The sequence below is a fragment of the Ornithorhynchus anatinus genome, chromosome 19, assembly GCF_004115215.2.
Source record: "Ornithorhynchus anatinus isolate Pmale09 chromosome 19, mOrnAna1.pri.v4, whole genome shotgun sequence".
Lineage (NCBI taxonomy): Eukaryota > Metazoa > Chordata > Mammalia > Monotremata > Ornithorhynchidae > Ornithorhynchus > Ornithorhynchus anatinus.
The window spans coordinates 27,968,006-27,985,945 of NC_041746.1; the positions used below are offsets into that span (position 1 = coordinate 27,968,006).

General features: G+C 45.1%; 1 protein-coding gene across 1 annotated transcript; it reads right to left on the reverse strand.

Annotated features, from left to right (window-relative positions):
- Positions 1-1,974: 1,974 nt before the first annotated feature.
- LOC100076186 (gamma-aminobutyric acid type A receptor subunit rho1) lies at positions 1,975-11,606 on the reverse strand. The gene is made up of 8 exons (XM_016228074.3): positions 11,500-11,606; positions 10,938-11,005; positions 9,857-10,080; positions 6,996-7,078; positions 6,214-6,354; positions 4,821-4,973; positions 3,370-3,566; positions 1,975-2,828 (listed from the first exon to the last, which is right to left on the reverse strand). Exons 1-8 carry the CDS (start codon positions 11,516-11,518, stop codon positions 2,538-2,540), a joined length of 1,176 nt encoding a protein of 391 aa, XP_016083560.2. The 5' UTR covers positions 11,519-11,606; the 3' UTR covers positions 1,975-2,537.
- Between the last annotated feature and the right edge of the window lie 6,334 nt (positions 11,607-17,940).

Genomic DNA, 17,940 nt, shown 5'->3' on the forward strand with positions numbered 1-17,940 from the left:
TTTATCCCAAGATGTACATTTGAAAGTCAAAAACAGGTCGATTTCCTCAAGTTACCGATATTGAAGTAAACCACCGCTCACTTATTTGAAATATCCTGGTCTCTTAGAAAATAAAGACCCCAAAGGCACCAGCATGGAAAGTGATAGATTAAAAATATGGAAATACTATAGAACTGGAAAAGCTAGAGCTAAAAAAAAAATCAGACAAATAGGGGAATGAAAAGCAGTGTAGCCTCATGAAAAGGGCACGGGCCTGGGACTCTGTGGACCTGGGTTCTAATCCCAGCTCTGCCCATTTCTGTGTGACCTTGGGCAAGTCACTTAACTTCTCTGGGCCTCAGTTTCTTCAATTGTACAATGGGGATTAAATCCTACTCTCTCCTTAGACTGTGACCCCCACATGGCCAGGGATCGTGTCCGACTTGATAAACGTGTATCTGACCCAATGCATAGAATAGTGCTTGACACATAGCCCTTAAATACCATAAAAAAATGAGGTGGTGTAAAAGGTATGCAGGTCTGATGTGTTGAAGTAATTTCTAAAACAAACTCTAAATTTAATGGTACTTAGCTTAAACTGTTTGAGGCAGCCATTATACTTCCTGATTTCACTTACTTAAGAATTCCAGTTATCACCATTGTTCTCAGATACACCGAAAGGATTTTTTTCCTCTGTATTCTGTGAGTTACTAGGAAGTCTCTTTTGAAGACTTCCACCTACACCGGCAATTCCTTGTAAATACAAGTTCTTTGAGGAAGGATATTTGGAAAACATTTTGGCTAAGGCCAAGTTCCAGGGTAAACTCAGTGATAAATAAGAAACACCACCCAATCTACCTGCCAGGAGGGCAGGAGAAAATGGTCTAGTACTTACAAGGGGGGAAACTGATAAATGTTTATGATAAATGGGAGACTGTAGAGAAATTTTTTTTATGGTATTTAAGAACTTACTATATGTCAGTCACTGTACTATGTGCTGGGGTAGATACAAGCTAATCAGGTTGGACACAGTCCCTGTTCCATGAAGTGTTCACAGTCTTAATCCCCATTTTACAGATGAGGTAACTGAGACTCCAGAGAATAATAATAATAAGTTGGCATTTGTTAAGCACTTTCTATTTGCCAAGCACTGTTCTAAGCACTGGGGTAGATACACAGTAATCAGGTTGTCCCCCATGGGGTTTACAGTCTTAATCCCCATTTTTACAGATGAGGTAACTGAGGCCCCAGAGAAGTGATGCAACTTGCCCAAGGTCATGCAGCAGACTAGTGGCAGAGTCAGGATTAGAATCACTGCTATTGCTTGCTATTCTTGAGGTCTCCTTAACTATGAACATTTGAGCTGAACAGGGCCCTGCTCAGGGTCCTTACTGAATCCATCCATGACTTCTGCCAATCACTTAATCACCTAATCAATTAATCACTAATCACCCTTCTTGATCACGCCTGGCTTCTGGATTGCTGTTCTCCTCAGGTCAGAGGGAGTCCCTCCCTTTAAGGAGAGAGGCTCGTTGGAGAGAAAGGGATGGCTCAGGGTCCATCAAACAGGGGTGGAAGGGGGTATGGAAATGTGAGAGCTGTTTTTATTCTCTTAAATCAGGCCCTGGAATACCGAGCCAGATAATTTGGCTATAAATTAGGAGTAATAGTAATATTTATTGAGCGCCCACTTGGTGCAATTTGCTAAAATTTGTAAAGTATTTGGAAGTGATATGGACCCTTCTCACAAGGAGCTCACATTCTAATGCGGGAGACAGATATAAAAAAAAGTCCCAATCGAAACAGAGACCCAGGTGAAATTATCCCCTGGGCAGATGGTTTTTAGACCCCTTTAGCCAGGGTGTCTTTAATCATGACTATCAAGTACCTATTCTATGTAAAGTAGGGTACTAGGTCCTGGGGGACGGACACTAAAAATCAAACTGGACGTACACTAAAAGTCAAACTGCACGTACCCGTGCACAAATACGCACGTAAAAGTCAAACTGCTGGCTCTTATTCTGGAAGAGTTTACAATCTAAGGTGTGTTTACTGTCCAGGAGGTTAATTGTTGTCACGGCTGCCATTGGGATAAATTGAACCCCGGGAGTTGGGGAGAGTCAAGAACCCCTCCTGAGGAAGGGGCAACTTTGTTCTGGAGGGGGCTTCCTCTTCCCCAGTGCCTAAACCTGGCCCTGCCACCGTCAGCCACCGCTTCTAACGGATGCATCCACCGGCCTTTATGTTAAATATTCAGGGGCCCGTAGAAATGAACTGTGGAGACTAATTTTAATAGAGCTAGAACTCTGAATCCCCTCCCTTAGATACTGTGTCTTTCAGGTTCCCATTGCTCGCTGACATACCTCTACCATGACAACGGTAATAGTGAGTGAAGGTTGAAAATTTTGGCGAGCAGTTGTGATTACAAAAATCTCACTTGCAGGGCTGAATGAAGTGATTCTCTTCCCCCGTCGGTTTATGTCACTAATTGAGGTATTGAGAGAGTGAGTTCCTTGGGCCCATAAGTGTATTGAGTGAGCAGGGAGAAGGGTGAACATTTATGAAAAAATGGACCAGTATATTAAGTTAAATAAAATATACGCCGCTGGGAATATTATCCGGGAATACTTATCAATGGCATGGGTGTCAATCCGCATGCTTACGTAGCTCCTCTGGCTTTTCCTCCGGCTGGTGTTCCTTTCCGGGCCCAGAGTCAGCTGCACCATCATCCTGTCCGGTTTATCGCCATTTTCAGAAACAAAATGTCCCAGTTCGTTTACCTCTCCATCGCTGTAACTGCCATCCACCATCATGGGCCGGGGCTGAGGTAACCCACACGTGCAGGGAAGCTGGAACAGGGGAAGGAGTGAGACTCTGACCGGCAGAACAGGTCGCATTTTCCCTCTTGCCTCTTCCCCTGCCCCCACCTTTTCTGTTATTCTTTTTCTTTTCAGAGACAAAAGCAAAAATGTTCTGAGATACAGTCCCTGCCCTCACAAGACCTTACATGTTCATAGGGGTCGCAAGAAGAACATACAGTCAAGGTAAATCCAAATAAATTTAATCATTTTGTAAGGCCTGAAGGAGAGAGCCTGGTTGGGAGGTGAAAATAGGTGAGGGGTTAATCAAGGAAAGCTTCCTGGAGAAGGAGGAGTTGGTAAAATGAGGGAGTTAAGGCGTGAATAAGTTAAGTGACTTGCCCAAGGTTATGCAGCAAGCAAGTGGCAGAGCTGGGATTAGAACCTAAGTCCTCCCAGACCCGAGCTCACTCCACTAGATCATGCTGCTTCTCATTATTATTATTAATACTATTAATATAAGTGGAGGGCCCGGCTGGGGCACAGTCATCTTGATGACAGTCCCAGGGCTTTAAAGGTACCCCAAACTCACCCTGTCCCTCAGCTTCCTCTCCTTGCGCTCTTGGACGGTGGTCAGGTAATTCACCGCTGCATATTCTAGCACCGAGAGGAACACGAACACGAAGCTGACCCAGAGGTAGATGTCCACAGCCTTGATGTAGGACACGCGGGGCATGGAGGCATTCACGCCCGTGATGATGGTCGACATAGTCAGGACCGTCGTAATACCTAGGGACAGATGCATCGGGCTTCAGTGAATGGTGCTGCAGAATCGGAAGAAGGGAGCAAGGGCAGGTGGGAGCCCAGGATGTCATTAGTCACAGCTACTCAGTGTGTTTCTGCCTCTTTAAAAATTCACCTTTCACAGGGAGTGATTCGCCTTTCTGTAATGGCATCTGAATATTTGGTGTGTTTAAATTCCCTTGTGAGAAAAAGCATAGTCACTTAAATCAAAGCCTTGGAAATATTAATATGCAATCATGGGAGAACTGGGAGGAAAGTTTGATGAACCGAATGCCTGAGATTTGTCAAACTACCTATCCTGAGCCACTTCAGTTCTAACTTTTGAAGAAAATGCAATAATCTTAATAATCATAAATTATCCTCAGTGGCTTCGCTTTCCCTTCCTCCAGCTCATTCCACTTCACCTGGTTCAAACATGAAATCACGATTATTGCCACTTCTTGGTCTGCCTAGTATTCCATCCAGTCCAAGATTCTGTCTCCAAGCAACAGGATACGTAGAGGAAATGTGGATTGGTTTCTTGCACTTTGCCCACAGAATCTGCAATATTGCCCCAAGTAACTTTTTTAGAGACCACAATCCCATGAAATCTGGATCCTCAGACAGTACTCAGACAGGTAGACCTTTTTAGAGAAGCAGTAGAACTGATCACTAGGTTTTAATCACAAACTTTTTAACGTGAAGCCAATATTAATGTGCAGATGCCAAGAGTTTTTCCATATTAATGACTCCCAGGAAATCAAGATACCTTACTCTTTAAATACTTGGATCCGAACCCTTCAAGCACTTGATATTCACCCCTCTCTTGACCCCACAGCACTTATGAATGTACCCGTAATTTTTTATTTGCATTAATGCCCATCTCCCCCTCTACAATAATAATGTTGGTATTTGTTAAGCGCTTACTATGTGCAGAGCACCGTTCTAAGCGCTGGGGTAGACATAGGGAAATCAGGTTGTCCCACGTGGGGCTCACAGTCTTAATCCCCATTTTACAGATGAGGTAACTGAGGCACAGAGGAAGTGAAGTGACTTGCCCACAGTCACATAGCTGCCAAGTGGCAGAGCCGGGATTCGAACCCATGATCTCTGACTCCAAAGTCCGTGCTCTTTCCACTGAGCCACGCTACAATGTAAGCTCCTGTGACCAGGAATTGTGCCTACCAACTCCACTGTACTGTACTCTTTCAAGCGCGTAGTACAGTGCCCTGCACACATTAAATACCACTAAATGATTACCTAGAGGAACCCTGGCAGGCACCGCTCTGCGATCGATCCAGAAGGACACCCAGCTCAGCATGACCATCAGGGTGGCGGGGAAGTAGGTTTGGAGCAAGAAGAAGAAGATGTGGCGACGCAAAGTGAAGTTGATGTACAGGCGGTTGTACCACCCTGTGGGACAGAGGGGAAAAAAGAGCCTTCCCTCAGCAACTCCAACCCTTTCCTAGAATACTTTTCACTCAAGGAGGCAAAGTTTAACAGTCCTTCAACCCTGGCTTTCCTGCAAGTAAAGGGGAGGGAGCTGAGGTCCATTAACAGTTCAATCCTCCCATTAACCCCAAGCTGATCCAGGAGGGGACTAAGGAGAGTCAGCCAGATATACTCCCAGCAGTCTTAAATCACATTTTCAGGGCTCCTACTAAGTTTATGCTTTCTCATAGTGGCATAGCCTAGTGGATAGAGCACGGGGCTGGAAGTCAAAAGGACCTGGGTTCTAATCCCAGTTTCTCCACTTGTCTGCTGTGTGACCTTGGGCAAATCACTTCACTTCTCTGTGTCTCATTTACCTCAGCTATAAAATGGAGATCCAGATTGTGAGCCCCATATGGGACAGGTGGATTAACTTGTATCTACCCCAGTGCTTAGAACAGTATTTGGAACATAGTAAGTGCTTAAAAAGTACCATAATTATTATCATGTTAAAATATCAAAGCCTTTTCCCAGAGAGACCCTTGAAGCCATCTCTGGGTTTTTTTTCTGCCCCTCTGCACCTATTTGCTATTCCAGAACACCTAGGTAGCCGTGGAAGGAGCAGAGGAGCTGTCAAGCTGCAGAGCTGGGGGCAGAGAAGATGAAAAAGCACAGATCTGCGCAGGTCTGATCATTCCCTATAGACAGAGAATATGCAATAAACAGGAATGATCACAAGAGACCTGGGAGTCTTTGAAGAGAAATTTGCCAAAGGTTCTATTTAGAAGCCCAACATCTACAGGGCTAGCTAAATAGCTAGCTTCCCTGTCTGTTCCTTTCTTGGGAAGCATGAGTGAAAGTGATCATGGTAGCCAGTCCCATCACTGCATCCCAGGGAGGCAGATTAGCAACATCTTGGATTGCTTTGCTGTGGTTTCCAACACCACCCCGTTAGGTGGGTATAAGGCACGCAGCATAAAACCCCACCTGCTAGTCGCACTTAAGGTAGAGCTTAGTGGTGAAAGGGAATGTCCAAATCGACTGCATGCCCCCACTTTTGACATATTGGCTCCTGCAGATTCAGATTTGGCTACTGGGCTGGGCAGAAGGTTGTCCTGGGCACGCATGTGAATTCGGTTTCCCTCATCCCCACTCGGGCCTCTCTCCTGCCTCTCCCCTCTCCAAAGCTCTCCCTCATTCCTCCTGTCCATAGCAGACTTGCCTGTGCTGCTGTAGAAGGCAAGTTTTGTGGTGGTGTGAAATTCTTGTATGAGGAACTGGGATAGTGAGATCCTCTCATCTGTCTTTAAAGAATCATTTCCTTTTTTCCAGTAGAGCATAAGATCATCTTCCGTGTAGGCATCTAACAAGACAGGAGCACATAAGACAGGTATAAAGCAAGTGCTTAACAAATCCCATCAAAATAACAAAAATGTAGTACAGAGAAAGGCAGCGTGGAGTAGTGAGAAGAGTGCAGGTCTAGAGCACAGAGGCCCTGCTTTCTAGTTCCTGCTCTACCTTTTGTCTGCTGTTTGACCTGAAGCAAGTCACAATCTCTCTCTACCTCAGTTTTTTCATTTGAAAAATGGGAGAAGACTATTTGTAATTCTTGCCTTTCTCCACTTCACAGGGAGGTGAGGGCAAAAATGGACCAAGTCATGTAAAAGCTCTACATAAAATCAAGGTGGTATTACTATTCTTGTTATTATTAATAAAGGAGGGACATCCTTTAAGAGTCAAGCAAGTAGACAAAAATCCTCTGGGAATTTTCTAGGGAGAGTGGGCTTTCTATTCCTGCACTCTCTCAGAGTTTCAGGTGGGGACCCTATGACTAGCCTTTTAATCAGCTATTGATACCCCCATTAGTGGTTCTGAAGGAGGTTTTTTGCAGATCTCTATTGAACTCTTGCTGGAAAGGGAGTACCACCATTGAGAAAAGCCCAGGGGGCCTTGGAGACTCATTTTGAGTTATCTCTGGCTTATCACCCCTTCTTTTGTACTTACAACTTTCAATCTCAAGCGAACATGTTTGAGTATCAAGGGGAAAGCGGCTGAAATCCATATTGCACATCGCAGTGACCGTGACCCTAGAAACAAAATTACATCATTGAAGATTTTTAATTTTACCAAATATCCTCAGTCTTCTCCTTGTCAGTACTAGGGACACATACTGTTCTGTAAACTTGTCCACTAAACTATAAGCTCACTGTGGACAAGGATGTGTTTACGATGTTGTATTGCACTCTCCCAAGTGTTTAGTACAGAGTTTTGCACACAATCAATGCCATTGATTGTTTTAGGGTAAAGACCAGTACAATAATACAGAATAGTATTTAACAGTCCTTGGACGTTGATACATCAGAACTTGTAGTTTACCACCCCCACAGTAGTTGGGATTTAAAAAAATTAATTTAATCTCCATCAACAAAAATAAAAATCTCTAATATGCATCATATAATGCATTATCCCATAACAGAGGTCTTGAGACCTCTAGCAATGGGCAATAAATATCTGACACAGACTGAGTTATAAACGTTTTTTAAAAAGAGGCTTTGGAGGGCAATACAGTGTCTGCACATAGTGCTTAACAAATACCATAATTATTATTTCTAAGCACAGATCACAATTTATGTAAAACTAGTAGAAATACCCAGTCTCCACAGGATTATGTACTTCTCTTTCTTCACCCACTTCTCCCCTCCTCCCGATCCCCGCCCCCACCATTTCCCTTCCCTAGTCCCTCCACTTTCCCTAGTTCTCCTCTCGTACCAGTCCACTCACTATTCCTCTTCTCCTGAAAGTGCTCTGGGAATAAAAGTGCTCTGGTGGTGACAGTCGGCTCTGCGGTGGTTCGATGGTTGAGGGCTGCAGGGCAGGGGACTGGGTCTGTCCCACCCCCAATGCCAATGGTCAGTGATGGCCTGCTGGGTCGCCTCCGAGCTTCCGCAAAAGACAGGGCTCGGCCTGGCCCCAAGTGGTGGCACCTCCTCTCTCCTGAGGGCAAACCAGGCATTTCAACCTTGCTTCCCACGACCTCTGGCTGCAGATGAAGTCCCCTGCTCATGCCTTCCCTCCCAGATTCCTGTGGACCCCTCCTCTCCCCCACCTCAGAGAAGGGGTGCTGGGCCGCATAAATTTTTCCTTCTCTTCTCTCCTCATTCTCCCCTCCTTCTTCCCTCCCCTCTGCCACGAGGCTCCCCAGCTACTCCCCAGGCCCTGAGATTCCCCACACGATTCTGGAAGGACTCACCAGGGATCCCCAACGGCTGCCCTGCTTCCTGTTCCCTCTCTGGTTCTGTTTGGAGACTCCAGAGATAATAGAGACACCCCCTCCCACCCAACCAGAGGCCCAACAGTGTATGGTAATGATGGTGCTGCTTGGCTAAGAGTCACTTCTGTAGAAAGCCAGGTCTTCTCCAAATATCCCAAACCTGGTTTGGCCCCAGGACTGATCAGGGACAAGTGGAGAAGTGAATATAAATCTCACCCTTCCCCGTCTTTCTTCCATGAGCTTGAAAGGTATTGTTGCTGAGTAAAGAAACCTAGTGGAAAGAGTGTGGACTGGGAAGTCAGAGACCTGGGTCCTAATGCCGGAACTGCCATTTACCTGCTGGGTGACCTTGGTTAAGTCACTTCTCTGTGCTTCAGTTTCTTCATCTGTAAAATGGGGGTTAGGCAGATACCTGTCCTCTCTCCCCTCTAGGCTGTGAGCCCCATGTGGCATGGGAGCTGTGTCCAACCTGATTATTTTATATCTAGTACAGTGCTTGGTACATGGTAAGCGTTTAGTATATAGCCCGGTTATTTTACCGTTGTCTTTGGCCCTGGTCTTTGGTGGGATGGACGGGCCTGGAATGGCTCTCACTGTTCTGTGTTTTCCTGACTGTCAGAACTAAATGCCCAGGAGAACGTAGGCTGGGAGCCGGGACATAAATCTGAAAATCTGCCTCACTGTTCACTGCCCATCTGGCCCTAGGGTGAGTCACCGGAAAATGAACACAGCCCACTGGTAGGGAGCAGGGCAGAAGGATTTAGAAGGTTGCACCCACCCCAGCCCTCCCCAAAGCCTTTCCTGTGGGAGCCATTTCAGGCATTTGCAGATGAAATTGCCATGAGAGCATTCTCCAAAATGATATCTGATACCAGACTTTCGGATAGCAACCAGGGAAGGAAAATACAATTTCTTTCTTTATCAAGGTTTAAAATATTGCCTTTTTTTGATGGCGGAGGCTGAATGAGCGGGGGTGGAGGGGCAGAAAAAAGTGTCTGGATACACTGCCATAAAAACAATGTCAGCTAAAGGGAAACTGAAATTATATGCACCAAAATACACGGTACATGAGCAAAGATGGAAATATAAACATTGAGATTTGGGGAGAACTGGTCAATTTAGCTATGGAAAGCCATGAGAGAAGAAGGGAATTTCTTAAGGTTAGGGGACTCTGCTCAATCATTCAGTGGTATTTAATGAGCACTTACTTTGTGCAGAACTTTGTACTAAGTCCTTGGGAGAGTACAAAAAAGTATTATATAACTGCTCCTACAGATGCATTTTAAAGCTCTATTAAAATCAAGAACGATCATCTTGATGCCCTCGCCCACAGGCCTGGTTGGATTTCCTACACTTCCAGAGAAGAAATAACCAGCCTGGAGAAAGAATCCTCAGACAAGCCTACAGAGTGGACATTTTTCAGGCCGAAAGTTTTTCTTCACTGGGCTTCAAAGTCACTTCTACCTTTTTTCTCCTTTTAAACTGCTTGTCAGAGGGAATTGAAGACCCTCCCCTTCTGTGCTCAGGACCAAGCCACCCGGGTCTGTCCCGGCCAGCAGCCGGGCAGGAAGGGGACCGGTAGCCGGTCGAGTACCTGAGGCTGTAGAGCACCTGCCCGTCGGGCTGGACACGCAGCATTACGTTGTCAGTGGTGGTGTCGTGGATGAACGAGCGCTTGGAGTGCACGAAGAACATGTCGGGGACCCAGATCTTCTTGACCAGCCTGCCGTCGAATGTCATGCTCTGGTTGTTGGTGCTTGGGAAGGACAGCCTCTGGTCCTTCCAGTAATGCCTCAGATACAGCGTCATGGTGAAGTCCTGCACCAGAAGAGGGGAGGCCACCCACTTAACCTCTTAGCAGCGCAGAGCACCCGGTGCAGAGGAATGGATGAGAACCACTTTTCGCCTCTCCTTGCTCTCTTCCTCCCAGGCCCCTCAGAGGGCCCAGAGATAGTGGGATGAAGCAAAGGAAATGTCACCTGTGTGTGAAGCCATTTGGGTGTGGTGTGTGTGGTGTCCCATCCTGTTATCCTGTCTGCCCCCCTAAACACACACACACACATTGAACATGGAGGCCCCCTGTCTCCATCCCCACCCCATCTTCAGGACTCTTTTAAACTTCCATCCCCACAGTTCCCATGCTCCCATCCCTTATGCTTCCTTGAATCCTCATCTCACTTCCAGGAGTAATTTCTAAGGAACAGTTGAAAACCCAGTTCGAGCTATTTGTTGGCAAAGAGAAAAGGCAGTTTTAGAGACTGGGAATAGTGGAATGTAAAGGCTCTGGAGCAAGTCTTGGGAGGTGTGGGCAGCTCCCCTCCGCCCCCAGAGAAATGGCCTAGGTTTGGGCAGACTTGGTGGACTTCTGCATGAAGTTGTGTTTGATGTCAGTGTAACATATATTGTCACGTGCTCTCAGGGTGCAGAACCTGTGAGGTCCCTCAGTGGCCATGGTAGATAGAAGAGAGAGGGGATGGTTAACATGGATGCCCAGGGGTTTCCAGCTAAGAAAAGTGGAAGCTGTTGACCTCAGGGATGAGGCTAAGTTGATCCCAGAGTTCCAGGGTCACATCAATTGGGGTCTCAGAGATAAGACTCAGCAGTTCCTCGCTTCTGAGCAATAAAAGTCACCAGCTGCTTTGTGTTAAAGCCTGAGCAGCTACAGCAACACTTACCATATCCACCTCTGAAATGCTGTCCAGGCTCTCAACTTGCACATCTACTCCAACAGGGATGGCAGGGCCTAGATAATGTAGAATATATGCATATATATATATTAAAACAGATTATGATGAGACCAGATATTTCCCTTGTTTTGGTTTTAAAGTCACCACTTTAAAGCCTGAGGAAGTGGGCCGTCCCGCTGGAGCAGGGGTTCTGAGTGACACCAGCAGATCCATTTTTCACAAACACCCTGAGTCTATGAAGCCAATCACACCTGAACAGATTAGTCAAAAGCCACCTGAGAAGCAACCTGGAGAGTTCAGGCAGGTGACTCCAGCATCATGGTGCAATGTTCCAAACCAAGGTCAGTGTCTCAGATCATCAATCGATCAATGGTATTTACTGAGTACTCACTGTGTGTAGAGCTCTGTACTTAATGCTTGGAGAAAATACGATATAATAGAGTTGGTAGACAAAATCTAGAGTAAAGGAGAGCCCTTATCGTCATCATCATGTTGATCTTGAGTAAGATTTTCCCCTCAACCCAGGCAAGAATGTTCATGCCTTTCCTACCTCCAAAGCCTGGCCTCATGCTGAAGTCATGGTCGTCTATTCTCAGAAGTTGTTCTGATTTCGTTAGTGGCGATTTGGTGATGTCAGGACTCCTTTTTAATATTGGGCTATTCAGAAAGCACAGATATGATTATACTTAGGCCTCTGCAGAGGAGAATCAAATTTATTCTAGCATTAATTCCTGTCAGGATTTTGCTGGTTAAAAAAGATACTGAAATTTCCTCCCTCCCTCCTTCCTCTTCCTTCTCTCTCCATGACTTTGGCAAATATTGAGAAGTACTCCACAAACATATATTCCCATGAAATCCAGAGTCCAAGGGGACAGGAAAGAGGGCAGAGCCTATTAAGTTTATTTGAGACTCCCTGCCTGATTTCTACTGAGGTCAACCTATGACTCCGAGGCATTAGGCTTGATGCCCAAGGCTTGTTTTCATGGCAACTATAGGCCTAGCCTAATTGTTCATTCTTCCTCATGCTCCGCTTCAGATTTCCTCTTCCCACTTGAATCATCAGAGATAAGGGAAAGCCCATGAGATTCTGGGGTTTGTTTAATAACTGTGGTATTTGCTAAGCCCTTACTGTACTAAACATTTTGGGAGATAGAAGATAATTAAGCTGGACACAGTCCCTGTACCACATGGGGCTCACGGTCTAAGTAGAAAGGAGAACAAGTATTAAATCTCCATTTTTCACTTGAGGAAATTGAGGCACAGAGAAGTTAAGTAACTTGGCCAAGGTCATATAACAGGCAAGTGACAGAGTCAGGGTTAGAATACAAGTCCTCTGTCTCCAAGGCTCATGCTCCTTCTACTCCCTCTCCCCCATTTCTCTTTCTCTCTCTCTGACTGAGAGTCCCTTGTGGGACAAGGACTGTGTCCAATCTGCATTTATTGTATGCACCCCTGTGCTTTCTTTGTTTGTCCCCGCAGTAAGCTGTTAAGAACTCCCACAACTATTATTGTTGTTATTCTTTTACTAACCCTTCTTGCACTTTTCCCACCCTTTACCTCCCAGAAAAAAGTGAGTGTGATGGGGAAGAGACCAAATTAGTGCATTGATGTTTTGGTTGCCTACCTGCCTTGTTTGGGAATTTCCTCAAAAGCAGCCCGCCTCTGTCGTTGAGGTCTGCTGTAAATAAAGCAGCAGAAAAAGCACAAAGTAAGAAAGCCTGAGTACTCAAACCTGTGCCTGTGCTTATTTCAATCAAATAGGCAGTCAGTGATATTTGCTGTGAACTGAGTCTAAAGCATTGTACTAAGTTCTTTGGAAAGTACAACAGAACCAAACATACATTCCTCGAAGAGTGTACAGGCTAATGGGAGAGAGATAATAATTATTTACAAATATTGGGACCAGGAGGGATAGGATTAAATAGGAAAGGGTACAAACAGATCAGCATGAAATATCAGAATAATAACTGTGGTATTTAAGTGCTTTCCATGTACCAGACACTGTACTAAACTCTGAGGCGGATATAAGCAAATCAGTTTGGATACAGTCCCTGTCCCATGTGGGGCTTACAGTCTCAATCCCCATTTTACAGATGAGGTAACTGAGGCCCAGAGAAGTGAAATGGCTTGCTCAAGTTACACAGCAGACAAGGGATGGAGTCAGGATTAGAACCCGGGTCCTTCTGAGTCCCAGGCCTGTGGTCTAACCACTCCACCAGTCCGCCACTTAATTAATCGATTCAGTAAGGCTTTCTGGAGGTGGTAGGTACTGTCCCTAGCAAATGCAAGGAAACCACAAAGGGTCCAGTCCAGTTCCAGTCAAGTATGGAAAATACCAACCATTCAGAGAGCATCTGAGGGTGAAAGGCATCAGAATCCACTTCCTTTTAGGGGATGTGAGAAACTATTTTCCCAGGACTGGTCTTGTGGAGAGATGAATGCTTGTCAAAGGTCAGGGGAGGACTGATGGTGCTTGCCCTGACAGGTACTCTGTCTCTCTCCTTCACCATCTTTTAGAGCAAAGACCTGTTCTAATCTCCCCAGCTGCATTTCATCAGCAGACTCTGTCTTGCTGAATCCCCAGCAATGACTCATCCGATTATATGAGGCTTCACTTGTTCTTCCGCGGACCCAGGAAATGAAAACTCCTGGGATTGACGCTGACACAGGACATTCTGCAGGACTTGTGACCTTCAGAATCACCTGGTCGGTAGAAGACTTGAGTTAATTCAGACTTGTTTGTCATATTATGCAACACCTGGGTCTCAGAAAGGAGACTCTAAATTAATTGACTTGGCTAGACAATCAACCAGCCTTTTAAATACAACAACAAAGCAATGTATTATTTTAACAGTCTTGTTTCCTAATCCTTTCCCTGCCGTGATTCTGAGAAAGGCAGGGGAAGTCATTAAAGGTCTACTAAGCATCCCTTTGTGATGGCCAAGAGGATACATTAGCTAGAGAAGGGCTTGAAGTCAGAGGACCTGAGTTCTAATCCTAATTTTGCCATTAATTTGCTGTGTGATCTTGGGCAAGTTATTTAACTTCTCTGTGGCTCTGTTCCTTCTTCTTCGAAAAGGGATTCAATACTTGTTCTCCCTCTTACACTGTGAGTCCTGTGTGGGACAGGGACTGTGTCAGACCTGTTTATCTTGTATCTACTTCAGGGTATAGCACACAGTGAATGCCTAATAAATGCCACTATTATTATTGTTATTATCATCATTATTATTTATTAATAATAATAAGAGAGGGTCTCAGGAACCTGGGTCATTGCAGAATGGATGGAGCGCTAAAGCTGCCAAAGATATTGGAAAGGAGGCCCTGGCCCTGAGATGTTTATAAGCTGAACAGCTCACATGGAAGAGAGATAGAAACTAGGTTTGGATTTTGATAAAAGACCTCAGTGTTCAAGGCATGAAGGTGGTCTTTCCTAAGGATGCCCTGCTTCTGTATTTTAGAGCAACTTGAAATCAGCAGTGGAGTTGTTGGAGTTACTATAAATGGAAGATGGAATTTAAATAGGAGAAAACAGGCCCTCGATCTCTTTCACTTGCCTACCAAGAGTTCAATTTCTCAGACTTATTCTATCATGGGCTCCAAAAAAGAATCCCATATCTGAGGTCCTAAGAATATAAGGTCATCAGGTCTTGCTATGTGCAGAGCACTGTACTAAGGGCTGGGGAAAGTACATTACACTTGAGCGGACAGGTTCTCTGCAGATAACAAGTTTACAGCCTAGAGTTTGTGTGTCGGTGTGTTCCACTCAGTTGCCCAAAGCTGACTGTGCTGGAATTTACAGCCCAAATCCTACGTCAGGGAAACTAATGGACAGGACACTTCTGGACCCAAATAGAAATTGGCAAGTCACCTGGGCCCACTGAGAAATGGCAGGAATGGGAAACTTAATTTCAATGTGAAGCAAAGATAATAAGGTGGGACCCAAGATTGATAGGGAAAGGCTGTTAAAATTACGCATTTTCCCTTAGACGATTGCCTTAAGGGGAGTTGCTGAGAGATACAGGCAGCTTTGAAGTTTAATGAATCATATCTAAGATTTTCCTCTTGATATTTGATTAATGCAGGGGTTTATCCCTCCTTATAGAAAGTTCTGAATTTCTAGACCTAATTCTGGTCTAAATTGGTAGGTGAAAGGCAAACAGCCTAGGTGAGGAGGTTTGTGTGAGCAGATTGGTTTTGTCAAAGCAGGGTCAGGGAGATTTTTTAAAAAACCCTTCTCCTGCCACTTAACTTTTCCTAGCCTAGGGGATTGCCCTCCTGGCTGCTCTTTTTTTTTGGTTTTTCCTTCCCCCTCATGTGGACTGTTGACATTTCTTGGGCACTACAAGGTGGGTTTTTTGCCTTTCCATTCCTTTCTTGCCTTTCTACAGGCAAGAAAACTCCTGTAGGGGGTGATCCAGAATTTAATGTTAGAGAAAGGGCTGTAACCTGGGGTATACATTTCTTCTTCTTGACCTGGAGCCTGTTCAGCTCAGTCGCTACCACTGTGGCTCACCACCTCTTAAGTAGACTAGGCTTCAAGAGAGAGTCATTGGGGATTGAGGTGGGTAGCCTGGGCTTAATCGAAGAATGAGGAGGGGAGGGTTTCATTAGGACATACCTCCATGGGAGGGGAATTTGGGAATAACTCTAGAGACTGAGCAGATTTGTTTTACTGCAAAGCAGAGTCTGCTCTACTGAATCCTGAGTTGGGTTTCTCTCTGAGACCCTTATTCAGAGCCGAAGTCCACTTACTGAACCTAGAGAGCTTTTCCAGGGGAGCCATGACCCTTCTATGTGCCTGAATCCTTATGCTCCAGGCCCCAGTCTCTGTATACACAGGCACGGCTTCCAAGCTGCGGAACTCAGCAACAGGAACCAAGGAGGGGGGCGAGCCCGGGTGCTTAAAATCAAAGTAAAGATATCCAGTGAAGCATCTGGACCAGATAGAAGGCAGACCAACTGAAAATAAAGACATTGGGAAGCAGCATGGTGTAGTGGATAGAGCACGGTTTGAGGAGTGAGAAGATCATGGGTTTCTAAGCCCGGCTCTGCCACCTGTCTGCTGTGTGGCCTTGGGCAAGTCACTTCACTTCTCTGTACCTCAGTTACCTCATCTGTAAAATGGGATTGACACTGTGAACCCCATGTGGGATAGATACTGACTGAGGGCAGGTAAGAGTATTTTCCTTCAAAAACCTAACACCCATCTTCCTGCGATGCCACCCCATCAGCTACCTTAGCACTTGTGTGTATTATTTGTTATCAGTTTATTTGTGGTTTTTTTAATTTGTCTTGACCTGCTCTCTCTTTTACCTATTATATTTTTGGCAATTAGGATTGTCTTGTACCACCCCTTAAATTGTAAACTCTTCCAAGGCAGGGTCACTTGTATCATCCCAAGTGCTTAGTGCCAATCTCTGCACAAAAACGGCCTTCAATAAATAATGCTGCTGCCTGCTGAAAAATCCCTCCTATCAATATGCCTCTATCAATCAATCCATGATATTTACTGAATGCTTACTCTGTGCAGCACACTGCATTAAGCCCCAGGGTCTTGTTTTTTTTCCAGTTACATTTCATGGTAGGTATCGGTATGTGTTCTTATGTAGGTGCCTAATAATAATAATGATAATTGTGGTATTTGTTAAGCACTTCCTATATGCCAAGCACTAGGGTAGACACAAGCTAATCAGGATAGACACAGTTCATGTCCAACATAGGGCTCACAGTCTCGAACCCCATTTTACAAATGAGTAACTGAGGCACAGAAAAGTTAAGTGACTTACCCCAGGTCACAGAGCAGGCAAGTGCAGATCTGGGATTAGAACCCAGGTCCTCTGACTCCCAGGCCTGTGCTTTTTCTGCTAGGCCATACTGTTTCTCCTTGCTGTTTTGCTTATTTTCACTAGTCAAGTTCTCTCTGAAAGTCTGCTGGCCCTTAGCAAATGAGTGTGCTGGAGGAGGCTGAGATCGCTGTGAGATGGGTAGAAAGGCAGTAGCCATAACTGTCTCTGGGCTGTAAACCCCATGTGGGTCAAGGACTGTGTCCGACCTGATTATCTGGTCTCTACTCCAGCACTTAGCACCATCCGTGGTACATAACAGTTGTTGTTATTCACAATTAGTAGTATGGACACATGAGCATATACCCTTTAAAACAGTGACCAAACAGCTAATTCGGTGACCCCACTTTCCTCGCATCAGATACTAGAACTGATTATGTTACCGGAATTCTCTGTCTGAGTTTACAGAGCTCATTCTTTGTCCTCCCAAAAGGCTTGAAATACAATCAACAGGTATAATTAGACCTGACTGTCACCTCTTCTTGCCAAAGGCCCTCCATGTTAGGGCCTCCGTTTTTCCTCACTTGTAGGCACCAAAATAACCGTCTATGGTCCAACAACAAAAGTCATCCAAATCCCCTTCTCCCAGAACAATCATTAAGAGATTTAAGAACGAGCAGCCTCACATTAAAAAAAAACCCAACAAAACCCTCATGCAAGCATTTGAAAGTGAAATGAAATTTGTCTCCCAAGGGGTGTAAAACCCAATGGGTGAGATAAAATACTCAGGTAAAATACCATTTCTCTTTCAGCAGCACCACCTACATTTGAAACAAAATACTTATTTGCCCTGCTGCCGTAGCCTAAAAGTCAGATTTGACTAAGTAGCCTAAATCTGAATTCATAGACTCACCTGCCCTTCTTGGGAAGATCAAGAATTTCTTTTCCATGTCGGTGGGCTCTGACTTCAATGGCCCAAACCCATCCAAACGACAAAAGGAAAAGGCCAAATTGCATTGTGTGGGCCATCAACATGGTACTCCCAAATCCACACACAGCCCCCACGAGCAGCAAACCACAGAAAAAGTCGATTGCTTTTCTCTTTTAAGACATTATGGGTCTGTTCATTATTAGAGGGATGTTTATTCATGCAAAAAAAATCATCCTGCACCGGGTAATCTGGGCAGTGGGAGAAAGCAATTTCC